The sequence below is a fragment of the Lycorma delicatula genome, chromosome 1 (genome assembly GCF_047948215.1).
Source record: "Lycorma delicatula isolate Av1 chromosome 1, ASM4794821v1, whole genome shotgun sequence".
Taxonomy (NCBI): Eukaryota; Metazoa; Arthropoda; class Insecta; order Hemiptera; family Fulgoridae; genus Lycorma; species Lycorma delicatula.
Window position 1 is genome coordinate 224,345,891 of NC_134455.1, and position 13,279 is coordinate 224,359,169.

Genomic DNA, 13,279 nt, shown 5'->3' on the forward strand with positions numbered 1-13,279 from the left:
AGCACAGTTATCTGAGACTGTGTTATCCATATAAATAACTGGTAGCAAGTGTATTATTTAGAATAACAAATGCAAAGGGACTTAATGTAAAACTTAGAGCCACACTATACTTAATTTAGAAAATTTCAACCATTGAGAGAATATGTGCTGGGTGTTTTTTAAGTTACCAATGAAACACTACAAGTCCAACACATTATTCCATTTTACAATGATGAAAATCTCAATTACAATTTTATAGGTAAGTGTGTCAAATCAAATGCTTAGCTTCAATTAAGTAATTTCTGTAATACAGATTGTATCACGAAGTTCTCCCAGTACTTTCATAACCTATTCTACTTCTGAAAATAATGGAAAAAGTTCATATAAACTTGTGTCCTACAATGCGTTGTTTGCGAGTTATGGCTAGTGAAAAACGTTTGCTTGGATTTCAGCTACCCCACTGAAATGAGGTTATACTGAAATTTTTATGACGTTAATTAAGGGGTAGAATTAGTGGTTTTTGATCTGAAAAATTGAATAAAATAGGTCCCAAAACTGCAGCTGCAGTAGTTTTTGAGAAATCTGGGGTGAAACCAGTAAATAGGAATAAAAAAAACCCTGATTTTTGTTTGACTTACAATAACTTTGTTAAATGGGTAATAAACATAAAAAATTTTACAATAAAACTTGTAGAGAATTTAATTCTAAAAAAAATGATGTAAGAGTTGAATGAAACAAAGAAAGATTAGAAAAATTCAAATTTTAATTAGAAAAAACTACATTATGACTTGTCAGAAATGTAAAACCAAATTCTTTTTTGGTGAACCGAAAAATTTGTAAAAAAAAACTGGAAATTACCCAAAAATTGTAAAATAAAAATTACTTGATAATAATTTTTTTATCAATGACAGATATATAATAAATTATTTGAAAAATTACTATTTCAAAGTTGGCAATAAAATAACAACAGCCGATCAACAACTTGCAATATTGTATAAGTATTTAAACCATTCTGTAAAGTACATTATGTATATTGGGTACTGTAAAATGTACTGTCATTAGCAAAGGTTTTCTTTGAATTTTTGTTTGAACATGATCGGTTTGCCATCGAAGTAGTCATACATATTTACAACAGAGGAATATGCTGATATGTTATTCAGCTTTGGTGTGTGAAATGGTAATGTTACAGCTGCTGCAGCAGAATATAAAATAAGTTTTCCAAACTGCAGGAGAGGCTAACAAACATTAGGTTCATTACCTAATATTTGTACTAGCTACGAATGGAACATATGTTTATATGTACTTTTTCCATTATTTTCATGAAGAGAATAGGTTATGAAAGTCTCAGGAGAACTTCATGATTCAATCTGTATACAGTCCATTGATGACAAATTTTAGTTTAACTACTGACCAGATAATTATTACATACCTCTTTATCAAGGGAAGCTTCCAAATGTAGCTTATTTGGAGACATCATAAATTCCTTACTCACTTCCACAGAAGGTTGTTCACCTTGCTTGCTTGGTGCATACATAATTTTTCTAATAGCAAGACGCACTGAATTCCTGAAACGAATCAAACATCTTTAAAATTAGCACCGATTCCAAATTCTGAATTATAGCTTGAATTTTGTTATAAGTAATAAAAATACAGAGAATTTATTTTCAAAATTATGTAAAAATGCACTCAGCATTTAATTCCACTGTTTAATAAAAAGTTAAAATTTTGTATGACAACAAACTTAGCATTCAACTAACTTACACGATACATGTACAGGAAACTAAAAATGGAAGTATGATATTTATTTATTAAAAAGTACCACAATTTAAAAACTGATGTTCATTACATTATTAAAGGCAGTTATGAAAGTTTTAATTATGTATTTGTTTTATTTATAACTACACTTTTTTTCATTATCTGGATCATTCAAAGGGATTTAAATTCTTGGGTGATTCTTTCATTTTCTCAAAGCAAAGTTTTATATTTCTTAAATATATTACTGCATACTTTCTTCTCATTTTTTACTTATTATTAAGTTGCCTGAATACTTATTAAAAAATGAAACTTTAGTAGAATACATGTAAAAAGGTACTTATTTTCACATAATTATATTATTAAAATAAATTTTAATGTAGTACATGTAGAAAGATACTTACTGAAAAAAATTAACTTAAAGGAAAAAATGAATTAAGAATTACAGTAAATTAACTCTGTGTAATTCAAGGTATAACTCTGGTCATTTACCTGCAAATAAAACCCAAGCTTCATTCATCATTCTTCTGGGCTTGATAGTTCGGCAACTGCAGATTACGTTCTCTGAGTGGAAACAAGAAGATGTGATATTAGTTGTGACTGTTGATGTGCTGTACATTAAGTAATTTTTATCTTTTCATCATCCAGCACAGAGATAGGTAAATTTGACTATATTTTGAGCAATGCATGGTGCACTTCTGTCGGTTTCAAGGCTTGTAATGTAATAATGCTGCTTCTACATTATCGAGCTAATTTAGATTTGTCTCATCACACATCAGATCTTTAGGATAGTCAAAACAGAAATTATTGAACACACATTTGTAGTTATCTGATACCTTTAGATTTTCATGTCTTTCCATTTATAAAAGAAAACACATCAAGAGTAAAAAACAAAAAACCATATGATGAATTCATGTCTGATAATGCAGAATATGTCAGGTAAAAACAGTTTTCATTTATATATTTCCCACCAAAGAAAATTCGTTGACAGGCATGAAGAATTATACTAAAAAAGGAAAAAAATTACAGGGGTTCTTTTTAAACTTTAAGGAACTTCAACAAAAATTTTTTATTTTTTACAATACTTTATTTTTACAATAAAATAAATCTGTTAAAAAAAATCAACATCTCTTTACGTCAATTTATAAATCTAGATACAGACTAAAGAATTTTGGTGAAATTCTGTGTTTTGCCCATCTTCTTGTTAATTTAAAATCTATAAATTACATTTATGGCTTACCTATAATATAGTAATCTATTCTCAAATTAAGACAACAACTATAAAATGAAATAAAATAGTAACCTTTTATGTGGTTTATCATCCTGTGTTTCACCAACAAAAGCCTTCAGTTCATAATCTACACCACACGGCTTGCCAGTATCACCAGGTGCAGGCTGCAATGTAACAGATGCAGGGCAATGTGGTGGTAATTCAAAGTAGAAAGGGTATGCATTTGGTCCCAGTTTCTTCATCAGTCTTTCCTGTAAATTATTCAAACACATAAATCAAAAAATGAAAAAACCCTAAAAACATAACATAATAAAGGTGTTAACTAGCTTGTGAGCCATTAGTGTTCTCAATAATAATAATAATAATAATAATAATAATAATAATAATAATAATAATAAGTAAACAAAAATAATCTGTAAATATAAGTGGATAATAATAATAAACTATTCAAATCTTAGAGGACAAAACCAATAAAGCATAACTACAGACAGAAAGTAATTTGGGAGGGGACTGCATGTATGCAAAACTGAACAAAAAACAGGCAGAATATTACTTCCATTACTACAACACTGTTATTCATATCTCTTGACCCAAAGCATCCTTGACATCAATGATATGTATATTGTAACCTTTAATTCTTTGATGTAGATTTATCCTGGGAATAGATATACAACATTGCAAAATGAAATAGCAGTACATAGCTTAGTATTCTCACTATGAAGCCAAATATATTCAGAACTTATATTACCACTACTATCAACCTTTAACAATATTATACTACAAACAAAACAATCTAAGGAATAATACTGATAGAAACATAACAAATTCACAGAGTATTTATATAGAAGATAGTAGTAATATTTATAATAAATTAATGTTACTAATAAACCAGGCCCAAAAAAGTTGATGATGAATTCCGTTTAAAAAACTTAATTGGAGTTGACTCTTGCAATGCAATGGTCATTTTACAGCAAACAAAATTCTCAGCGCATCTCTAATTATTTAAATGCTCATCCATTTTTTTTTTAATCTCTGGGACCACTGTTAGGTATTGGTTCAGAGGATGAGATGAATGATTTGTAGCATGTGAAAATGCCATACCTAACCAGGATTCGAACCTGATCATCCATCTTAATAAAAATATAAACATTATATTACAAATAAATTATCTCAAATTATTTTTTATGATAGTTTTTCAATAATGTATGATTCTGTACATTATAGAGTTTAATAAATATAATAAAATGCTTTTATATTGCAGTACACATATTTATATATGTGTACTGCAAATTTTTGATTTATTTTATTTGTGATCTGTTAAATAGAGTAAAAAAATTTACATATTTATGTACATAATATTTTATCAGTTCCCTTTCCATAAAAATAGAAAGAAATAAAGATAAAAAGTGATTAACAAAGTATTTAATTTAAAACCAAGATACAATTGTACAACATGAAATAATTACTAGGCAATTACTTGTTACTCAAAAACTCAAGTACGGAATTTACAGCATGTTTTGTCTAAAAAGTCAACATCACTTAAGATAAATCTGCTGATCAACAAAACTCCTTCTTGAAAAGACTTGAAATTTATCTGTTATTATTATCATTATATAGAATTTAAGAGAATATTCAAATTTCAAATAACCTAATGGAAAGTACAGCAAAAACCTAATATTTTTTTTAAATTACTTCCAGCAATAAAAATACAAAAGCAAAGGAAATACTGGATTTCTAAGAAACCACACTGAAATGGGGAAAAAACAAGAGTTTTGTTAACTCATAAAATAAATATATACCGCTAAAAACAAGAATATTGACCATTTATTTACGGTCAATATAAATAAAAGAAACAAAACTTACATTGGACCAGGTGTAAAGTGCTCTCCCTAAAATCAAGAAAAACTAAAACATAATAAACTTCTGATAAGATTTTTAAAGCATTCAATATTTTGGACAGTTGATTTCAATCACATCACCCACAATATCATCAATCTGCAAGCTGTTTGAATTTTCACTATAATGCAGCATAAGGAAACAGGTATTTGCTTTTATACACAAACTTTTCTTTCAAATGTACTTACAATTTATCTACTCTAATGTGATAATTTATTTTAAGGCAATGTTAATAAATCTGAGCATATCACCGTAAATGATATGTTCAAAACAATCTGCAAATAATGACAAGATGGCAACTCTAAGCTTTTATGAACTGATTTGATGATTAGATTCATAGTTCAGTTTGCTTTACTGTTGTGTTGCGTTACACAACAGTATTGCAATATAATAATTTCTCAAGGTTCACACAAATATGTGAGAGATGAGTTTGTTTTATTTTATTTATTTCTTGGTCACTTTTGGTTTCTATCTTATATAAAAAACCTCATATTATTTCTTCAAGCATTTGTGTTTATTTAATAAACAAAAAAAGGCAGCAACAGTAACCATCTACTGTATATATGTATGTGTCTTGTTTTGGAAAGGCATTCGATTGTGTATATGTTTTTATGTTCTCTCAATGATATAAGTGATAGTTTCAGTTTGGTGAATAACCAGAAATCACAGTCATATTTAGAGAAAACGTGCTTCATGAACTCTGATAATCACATGTTCAGTCATAAAGCACTTAACGAGAGGTAACAGATGGATGAGGGTTGCTTCATGATGAAGTTTCCAATTGTGTGAGTTTCCAAAATTAGTGCTCCACTAACACTGACATTAACAGTAGCAATTCTTGGCAGATAAATCAATGATCTCAGGGGTCAGTTACTTTAGAAATGGTTATATCATTGTTTCGCTCAGAACTCCTAAACAGTTGTTGAATATAACAATTTGTTAATCTCTAAGCTCTTGTGTAAATATAATAGCATTGCTCAATGTATTTAATAACACATGAAATGTTAACAGGGAAAAAGAGCTGTAAACAAAGATAAAAACTGAACATTATTAAAAAAACTAGCTACAAACAACTAGTAATACATCAATGACATACTTTAGCAAAAAAAGTCTTGCTAAGGCCCATTCCTTGAATCAATCTCTTTCCCAAGAAAAAAGATCTGACAACAAAGTTGTAATACTTTCCTGGCATTGGTTATTCTTATAAAGTGAGAAAATACAAGAAAAAAGTTACCTAGATTTTTTTTTGGTGTGGGAGATAATTTATGATGAAGTTTTATAGTAACCTTATCATTATACATTTAAATAAACCAAAAAAGTTTTAAAAATTAAAAAAAAAAAAAAAATCAGTATTTTTTCATTTTCTACTCCCCACCTTCGAAATCACCTTCCAAGAAACTTTTTTGATTTCTCTATATTTACTATATTAAATGCAAGAAACTAAAAAAAATTATACTAAAAATTTACAACCAATAAAAAGTTACCTAAGCTTTCTTTTTTGGTGGTTGGGAGGGGGGGGGCGTGAATTATGATGAAATTTTATTGTAATATTATTACTAAAATTTTAAATAAACAAAAAAAGTTTTGAAAAATTAAAAATTGATATTTTTAAAGTCTGATAGGGTGCCCCCCCAATATTGCTCCTGAAGTAATTTTTTTTTGGAGTTACACTACTACAATTACTACTACTACTACACTTGCCTACTACTATGCCTGAAGACATTAAAAAAAACATTTGGTTAAATAATATGTTACAAATATAACGATAGCTTATTTTATTTTTGGGGAATTTTTTTTTAAATGTTAAGATTAGCATGTACTGAATTTAACATAAAGTGGGGTTATGTTTGCAAAATTTTGAGGAAAATAACTCCCAAAAAACCCCATCCCCCACCTGGAGATATTGCCAAGAGTCTTTGTACAAAATCTCAACAAAATCGGTTAATCCAGACAATAGTTTGTTAACCTTCAAACATGTCAACACACAAACATTTTTTTTACAAATGAACATTATCCCCATTTTCTTGTTTTTTGGAGTTCCTGGGTCATGAAAGATGAAATATGCAAAAAACCCATATCCCATTTTTCAACTGATCACCAATACTTTCCTTCTAGCAGCATAGTTCTAGAGCTATGATGCTAGGAAATTAGTACGTATGGTTACTCAAGAATAGACCTAACAGTATTTCATGAAATATGACAACACTTGTATTCTGTAAATAACAGATCCCTTTTTATAAATTATAAAAAATAAACCCATAATAAATACATGAAATCATTAAATCTAGAATTTATTTTGAAATACAATCCCCAATATAAATATTTTTATGTTTATATAATGTATCCTGCAAATCAAATTACTGAGCTACCTTTAATCAGCCCAGTGCAATTAACTTTAAGACTGAACTATCATAATAAAAGCTGAAATGTTATTCAGGGGGGCCAATATTGACAATGTGTAAGCATTTGGTCATCCTATATCCTTACATCTGTCTCCACAGAAACTTGCAGGAATAAGAATCCAGCAACACATCTTTATTCCAATTTTGTAGTTTTACCAATGCATGCAACGACTTTATCATTTGTGTGTGAGAACCTGTAACTGGATCTACTAATTGTGAAGGACTTGCTGAAAGTGTTAAGAGATTCGTGTTAGGTAAGTACTTTATACGTGTGGCTTCTCTTCCTTTTGTGAAAGGTCTGCCCAGCAAAATATTCCGTTTAATTATATCTAACAGAGTATTTGTGGTCCTATTTGGACCACTGAAAAAATGAAACATGTTTGAATTTAATGAAATATGTCGCCAAACATTGATGGTTGTGTAAATATCCTACTTGCATTATGTTTTTGCTGGGAAAAACATGATTCATCAATTTTCACAATGATGTGAAGCTTGACAACCGATAACATTACTGATACTGATTAGCGATTATAATAGTGTGTGTGTTCACATTTCCCACATACGATTTTTACAGTCGGTTATTACAGTCATGGACATCAAGTTTCTTACTACAGAACTTTCTTAAGGCTTCTCGAGTCCAACTACAAATATAAAGTATTATCATTCTAAACGACAGCTTCGAATTCTGTAACCATCTTTTCTTTTAAATGGCAAGCATGTAAAATGAACTGCCACTGAAAGCCGCATTCTGACAACAGTTGCTTATAATGCTTACAATTACATTGTCGACCAATGTACAATACATTTTTCTTTAAAAAAAATTGAAAACAAATTTTTTTTATCAATTTTAAGTCCAAAAAATTTTTTTTTTTGTCTTCAGTCATTTGACTGGTTTGATGCAGCTCTCCAAGATTCCCTATCTAGTGCTAGTCGTTTCATTTCAGTATACCCTCTACATCCTACATCCCCAACAATTTGTTTTACATACTCCAAACGTGGCCTGCCTACACAATTTTTCCCTTCTACCTGTCCTTCCAATATTAAAGCGACTATTCCAGGATGCCTTAGTATGTGGCCTAAAAAAATAAACAAACAAAATACCTTTCTAATATTAAAGACTTACACAGTACAATAATTGTAAAATAATAAAAGAAAAATAATTGAAGGGATTGAAAAGAATATCTTATCTCTAATCTAGATAACAAAAGCATTATTAGAGAGTTTTTATGAACAAAATTAAATTTTAGTAAAATATAGTGTGTACAATAAAAATAAAAGCTTGTGTTATGTTAGAGAAGGTTTGATACTACATTACTACTGAACCTGAAAACATTTATACCCATCTAAGAGAACAACAATAATAATCGTATTTTTATTTATGAATGTTTAATTTATTACTATTTTCAAATTTTATTAGATATAATATTTATTGTTACATAAATAGTATTAATCCAATAAATAAAGACAGCAAAAACAAGAATTTTAATTTAGGTGTATTTTTAAACTAAAGAAATCTTAACTAGTATTTGAATATATATTGTATCCGTAATTACAATAAATTAATGTAAAATTATTATTATATAATTCTTTTTGTACAATATTTAGAATTTCAATTTTTTTTTTGTACGATTGTTTTCGTTGTTGACTGTACTATTATTATTATTATTAACACTTACTTGAAATTTGCATTATATGTCCATTTCTGTGAAAGTTCACAGGAACTGTGGTTTTAACTTTGCTTTATTAAATAGAATATTGTTCTTTTCTAACCTATTAATCATATCACTTCAAACCACCCAAATTTATAGGCTTTTCTAGAAATGAACTGTGGTATGTGAATTATCAATAACAACCACTTAATGCGGGGAAAGACCAGGAATTAATTTTTCAAATGCCCACTTCATGAAATGTTTGTTGACGGTGTCATGATAGTCGCTGCTTTTTGAACTCGTTTTCCAAGTTACCATCAAGTTCGGAATGAACCCCATTTCTTCTCCAGAGTGGATTATGATTAACCAATTAATCAGCACTTTTACTCTTGCACTACTGTCACCCTACCATAATTTTGTCATTGAATGGGACATTAAAATACACAAATCATCCAAATAAACGATCAAAGAATTTTTTTTCTGAAATCAATCATTTTTCTTAAATATTCTATCCTCTTCCATTGGATGTCTTCTTTCTTGATCAAAAGTTTCCTACTATTATCAGTTTTACACCACTTAAACCCTAACTCTTTCAGGATAGCTGCTGCTACAGTTCTACAACCTTTTAACTGAATACTCTTTTGAAGTTCTTCATATAATTTATTTCATGTAAGCAGTTCATTATATTTTGCATGAAACTTGTTAACTGTACTTTTTATAACGCCTTCATCAAAACTGTCTAATCCACAACACAGTTTATACTTTTTGGAGTCTTTGAACTTGTGATCTTGAAATCCCACAATCACATAAAAAAAATTAAGAGAGATAAGTGTATCTAAAAGTGATGAAAATTCAAAGTGGGAAGTCTAATTTAAAAAGGACTCCAAATCTATAAATATATTTCACAATTTGTATTTCTACATACATATAAAAATACAAATAAATATTTGTAAGAATTGTATTATCAATATGTTTCAAACAAGGTAAAAGTAATCTGTGTTTAGCTAATAAATACAATTTAAAATATATTAAGTTAATTTGAAACATAGTAAAGTTTTACCTGAAGCCTAGTAAGAGGCCTTCTGGCAGCATTGCTCTCCTGGGGAAATATCTGTTCAGCAGCCAGGTAGAGATCCTTACGGAATGTGAGGCCTAGTACATCTAAATCCTCTCTGCCATAACGAAAAGCAGCCAATACATGACCAAACACTTTTCTTTCTTTAACATAATCTGGATCTATTAAGACTACACCATCTAAAAATATAAAAAAATTATAATCAAAGAACAAATTAGGGTTTAAAAATGCTATATACTATAGTAAAAACAGATTGTTTGGGATTTTGTCATGAATGGTGATAAAAAATTAAATCCAAAATTTTACCAAAGAAAGAGCAAACATTAAGCATATAAGTCTAAATAAATAATGATTTACAAACAATTGTAACACCAAAGAAGCACAAATATTGTATAATTTTAATTTATATTTCCAAGTTACAGAATCCTTCATTTTTGTCCTCATTTCACAAAATATGATATTGTTCTCTTAGGAAAAAATATTCTGGAGGCAAAATGGTTCCCATATGGAATCAATGAGCGGAGATTGCTCAGGAGGAGGTCATCAGGAAATATAAAAGTGGTGGTATTCTTTGGACACGAGTATGCAATATTAGAAACACAGTGCTAAGCTCAAAAAAGCTAAATAAGAAAATAAACTTTATAAGTAATTAGTTATAATGAACAACAGGTCCCACAAAATTAATATCACAGTATGAAAAAAAGCATATATTCTGAATTATTAAGCGCAGCACACATACTTGTATAACAGGCGATCCTAACTTGCTATTATGGTTATTAAATAAATAATTAGCGCTAATTTGACTGCAGTGAATATTAGCTGACCTGTAAGTTACAGACTGCCAGAGTCATTCTAAAAATTATACTCAGTGTCATAGATAACGTGAAAGGGGCTAAACAGGCAGTGTACCATGGCTGCTGTTAAAGAAATCCAAGAAATATTCAATATTCTAAACGGTTATAATTACTTTGATTTCTAAATAAATGATTCTTATAATTTATTCTCAATTGAAATTAATGGATTAATTATTAATTTATATAATTTTTAATTTTATAACTTGCATAACTAACAGAGAGATTTATATTAACATATTTTTTAAACATAATTTACCACTTGAATATTTAAGCGACAAGACTGCATTGTTGTAACTTGTACATCTAACAACAGCTACACAGAAATAAAGCAAAACATTCAGTAGCAGACAGCAATAGTGCTCACTGAACTGTCAGTTAATGAGAAGGGTCTGCTAATAAGATGTATAACAGTGCAGAGATCTACAGTTTTTAAATTGCAAAACAGATAGAAGTGTTTAAGATAAGATATTACATATTTCTCTTTTGTAGTTCAGCTGTGCAGCGTTAGTAGTTTTATTACTTAGTTTTAATTATTCTTTAAATAATATTATTATATACTGAATGAATATATAACAAAATCTGTTTAAATAACACTAAAAGCATATGGTTCACAAAAGAGACACAGTTAATTTAAAGAACATCAATAACATCTTACTAAAGAAAATTAAAAATAAACTTAATATGTGAAAAATAGCTGGTATTATCCTTTATTACCTACAACTGCTTAATAACGCTAACAATACTAATTCATAATAAATTCAGAAGACAACTATTTTATTCATGTTGAATGTACAGAAAAGTAATAAATTTGGAAAAGGTTTTAAATTAAATTTGAAATGTTTTTATCCACGATTTTGCTGATGAAAATCATACAAAACTTTTAAAAACATACTAAAACTGAATTTTTTAAAATATATTTCTTTTTATGTTTTATATTTTTTTTTCATAGTGATGGAAAAGTAAGACACTTCAGATTCAAGATTATTTTTAAAACATTTAATGCAACACTGTGGAAGGACTGTAATAGTAATTTTATACAGATTAAAAATTCAAATGTTTTAGTTTGCAATGAGTTTTTGTAAGAAGATTCTTCTTATAACATAGAATAAATTAACATTAAAAAAGAATTGTTTTAGCAGTTTCAAGCATCAATTAAAACTGAAAAGTTAAATAAAAATGTAATACTCTTTCAAATTTATCAATTATAAATTATATATCCTGACAAACAAATTTTTAACAGAAGGTTATGAGTAAAATATTTTAAAAAACCATTAAAGAAGCAAAATATTAAAATATTTTAAAGCATTAATACAAAATTCATCTCATTCTTGTACATTATACAGAAATTTTTCCCAGATAGATGCCATACGATAAACTAAGTAAACCTTAAAAAAACATTAATTAAACAAATAAATATTATATTACCCTTCTCCACATTGATGTGCTACTATTAAATAAACACACTATGTTGAAAGTATTAATTGAAATTGTGAACACAATATTTGATTACATGAGAATGCATCTCCAAGTAAATACATCTTATGAGTAATCGATTGATGGGATTACTCAACAAAAGATTACTATACACTTTTCAAACAAGAGATCGGTAGTCGGTAGTACTTTTATTTCTTAATCATTACTTAACCACAGAATTCCTTTACTGACTTTTCCTCTGATTAAATTATCACAATATATCATATCATATAAAAAGTCATTAACCTTAAGGAAAATAACCTATCTCTAGCTGTTTTAAGATCAAATATATTATTCAGTATTTTGTATTTTTGATTCAGCAATAGCAACAAAATTACTGCTTTATTTTAAACTATTTACAAGATGCTAGTAAAGTTTTAAAAAGAAATTTCTAACATAATCACTCAATTTTTCTAAAGCGATCAAGTTATATTTATTCATCTCATTCACAGACCAACGACATAATCCTAGATCACTATAATAAAAAACAAAATTTTTTCATTCTTCATCCGAAAGACACAATAAATCCAAATTCTGAATTCAGAAAGAACATATAATCCAGGAAATTGAAAGTTTATTAATTGAAAGATTTATTAATTGAATTTTATTTTTTACACAAATTTTTTATTTCCTGAACCAGACACATTAAGTAATTTCTAACATGAAGTACTGCCTACACAAGAAATTACAGCATTTCTCTTCCAAATAATCATTTTGTGCTGCTATGTATGTGCATAGCTACCCATGAACTATGAAAGCGTTGCCTTCTTCAATACTCAATTAAGTTACTCAAAATGATTGTACTCCTTCAAGTAACCTATAAACAATCATGTTATTAAAAGTAAGAGGAAAACTATCACACTTGGTGTTCAATCATTGCACTGGTTATAAAAACTTTTTGAAAAGTTGTGAAAACTTTGGTTATGAAAACGTTTTGAAAGAAAAAATTACGTAACATAATCTGCTTC

At 28.3% G+C, this 13,279-nt stretch overlaps 1 protein-coding gene across 4 annotated transcripts in view; it reads right to left on the reverse strand.

Annotated features, from left to right (window-relative positions):
• Nucleotides 1-13,279, reverse strand: part of krz (beta-arrestin protein kurtz) — a 277,684-nt gene that overhangs the window by 50,567 nt on the left and 213,838 nt on the right. For all 4 annotated transcript variants that reach the window (XR_012757434.1, XM_075373598.1, XM_075373603.1 and 1 more), the window contains exons 5-7: nucleotides 9,970-10,163; nucleotides 3,035-3,213; nucleotides 1,409-1,544 (exon numbers count right to left, since the gene is read on the reverse strand). Coding sequence is in view for 3 of the 4 variants with exons in the window: in XM_075373598.1 (XP_075229713.1) it covers nucleotides 1,409-1,544; nucleotides 3,035-3,213; nucleotides 9,970-10,163 (509 nt within the window). In the remaining variant the exon portion in view is untranslated. The remainder of the gene's footprint in view (nucleotides 1-1,408; nucleotides 1,545-3,034; nucleotides 3,214-9,969; nucleotides 10,164-13,279) is intronic.